General features: G+C 39.5%; 1 protein-coding gene across 4 annotated transcripts in view; it reads left to right on the top strand.

Annotated features, from left to right (window-relative positions):
• The window catches only part of LOC137980979 (probable serine/threonine-protein kinase drkD), a 64755-nt gene that overhangs the window by 37160 nt on the left and 25095 nt on the right, over positions 1 to 2500 (top strand). For 2 of the 4 annotated variants that reach the window (XM_068828528.1, XM_068828480.1), the window contains exon 2: positions 227 to 321. The exons of the other annotated variants lie outside the window; for them this stretch is intronic. In XM_068828528.1, coding sequence (XP_068684629.1) covers positions 227 to 321 — 95 coding nt within the window. The remainder of the gene's footprint in view (positions 1 to 226; positions 322 to 2500) is intronic. 4 annotated transcript variants of the gene reach the window in all.

Here is a 2500-nt window from a genome sequence, read left to right as displayed (position 1 = left end):
TAATACGCGTATTGACGTATACTCGTGTATGTATGAGCAACTGTAATCTATTGTTTATCAGCTGTGGTAGAGGTACTGTTGACTACAATGGGCATTGCAATTGCAGTAACAAAATTGTGGCTAACTTGCACCGAATGGTCCACGGTCCACGGATCATCCTTTGTTTCTTTGTGCTGTGTAAAATTGTGTGGTATATCCCAAACCTCTTCTTTTTTTTTCACTACAGCTGTAAATACAGTTCTTAAAGCAGACCATCAAGTTCCAGGGGGTATCCTGAAAGTTCATCGGTGTTCAGAGGGGTTCGCTTATAGCAAAGATGAGGTAAGGTAACTCAGATGTGGATTTTCGGACGGCCAAGTCACTCGTGGTCACGCACAGTGCGTGACCACAAGCCGCGTGACCTGGACCGTCTAAGAATCAACTATCAGAGTATGGCTTAAAATGGGCGGAATTTTTTCAAACTTAATCAGGGCTTTTGAATCATCGAAAATTTAACATGGATTGATCATCCGTCTAAGATTCATATGATATGGACTTTGCAATGTGATGACCGTGGTAGTGGTGGATATTTCGTGCAGTCGACATGACCCCGGTTATTAGGACGTCCGAGTTTGTTGTCATCCTTGCTTAAGGGCACCTAAACTCAAATATTTTTAGTCTACAATATTGATCTCCCTACGGAAAGAAATGTTTGACGATACTTACCTCAAAACTTCGCAAGAAGCGCAAACTTATCAAGACAGCAGTAATTTGGACCCAGGACCGTGATCAGTCTACAGGTCTTAATCACACGGTGGCCATGTTGAGTGCCGAGGGATTAAAAACTTTTGTTTTTGCGCACCAGAACTCGTTCCCAAACATTTCAACTCAAGGCTCGGCGTTCGAAATCTATTGTCTATGGCCAATATGGACGCCGCGCGAATAAGGCCCATTCTCGATTTTACGTCACAAACTGCTTTGCGACGCGAAATTTTCAAATACAGAAATGCAAAGCAGTTGGTGACGTAAAGTCGAGTATAGACCCATGCCTCTCACATCATGGTCGTGGGTCCACATTACTGCTAGTTCTTCCAAGTTTACGTGGATTGCACGACACAGAAAAAGCGAAATTCTGAGTAAGAATGGTGACGTATGTTTTCTTTGGATAATGAGATTTGTATCAGGAACAAAAAATAGTTGAGGTTAGGTGCACTTTAAGCTTGTACTCTCACATAATTAACACCAAACTTGGGAGGAGATGAACATGAATCACGGTGTGTTAAAATGTTGAATATAAGGTACTGTTTCTCTTTTCTGAAATGATGAGATTCTCAGTTTTCTTACCGCCCTATCCGTATTTATACGTTGATCTGCTGGTATTTACTCAAATAACGGCAAAGCTCAATTCACTTGTACTAGGAGATAACCCACAAGAGACTATGCAGATTTTGGAGCGAATGAAAAGTGAGGTTGGTATATCATTTGAACGTGAAGCCGAGTACTTTTTAATAATGGGATCACTGAACCAGATAAATACCTTTCAACTTCTTCTTCAAAAGCATTTAGTAAAAGAACAAAACATCTCGGATACAGACACCAGGTCTTCGTTTGAGGAGGTAGATGATCAGGTAGGTCACCGACTGATGGAGAAGGATATCTTATCACAAAGAATTGCGCATACATCTGAGTACGCTGGAACCATTGTTACAGGGTCTTTGGAAAAAAGGCCTCCGCTGAAGGTTCAGTACCTTGGTAATATGCGACAAGAAGACACAAAGGAGATGACTTATCCGATAGCCGAAAAAACGACGTTTAAAGCCAAATCACTTGCTATCAGCTTCATTAGGCAATTCTATCGTACTCAGATGCAAAGCATCCTCGAACAATGTCGAGTTGAATTTGACGAAAAAGGAAGCGACATCGAGGTTACACTCAAACCAAAATCGAAATGTGATCCCTCCTTATTTATGGTCGCTTGCTCTGAGTTTTTAGAGCTCCTTCAGTCTGCAACCCATGGTATGGTTACCTGGGAGCTAAATTCGAGGTGCGAGGATGTAAAAACTGTTGCTCCATTGATACATAAGCTCTTGTGACTGATAATGGCTTTGATGTCGAGTGGTGATCAACGTTCACAAACAAAAAAAAAAAGCTTTCGTTTTAGTATCTAAAGTTGCTTCTACAGAACATACGCTGTCATGAAAGAAGCGCAAATCAAAATAACTCAATTGATATTTGCGCTTTATCAGTGAAATAAATTATTATTATTATTATTATTATTGTTATTATTATTATTATTATTATTATTATTATTATTATTATTATTATTATTATGAAAGAATACTTCAAACACGTCTCTTTTATTTTACCGACGCTAAAAGTGTACTTACTATTTGTGTAATAACTGAAACGCTAAGCTGTGTTTAGTTGTAAAAATATCCTAACGACAATTTAAAGGAAAGGAACTTTATTTAAGTGTCTAGTCGTTCTAGCGCTGGCGCACAAATTGGGGACACTGTAGGCT

The sequence above is a fragment of the Montipora foliosa genome, chromosome 1 (assembly GCF_036669935.1).
Source record: "Montipora foliosa isolate CH-2021 chromosome 1, ASM3666993v2, whole genome shotgun sequence".
Lineage (NCBI taxonomy): Eukaryota > Metazoa > Cnidaria > Anthozoa > Scleractinia > Acroporidae > Montipora > Montipora foliosa.
This window is presented reverse-complemented; position numbering and strand designations above follow the sequence as displayed.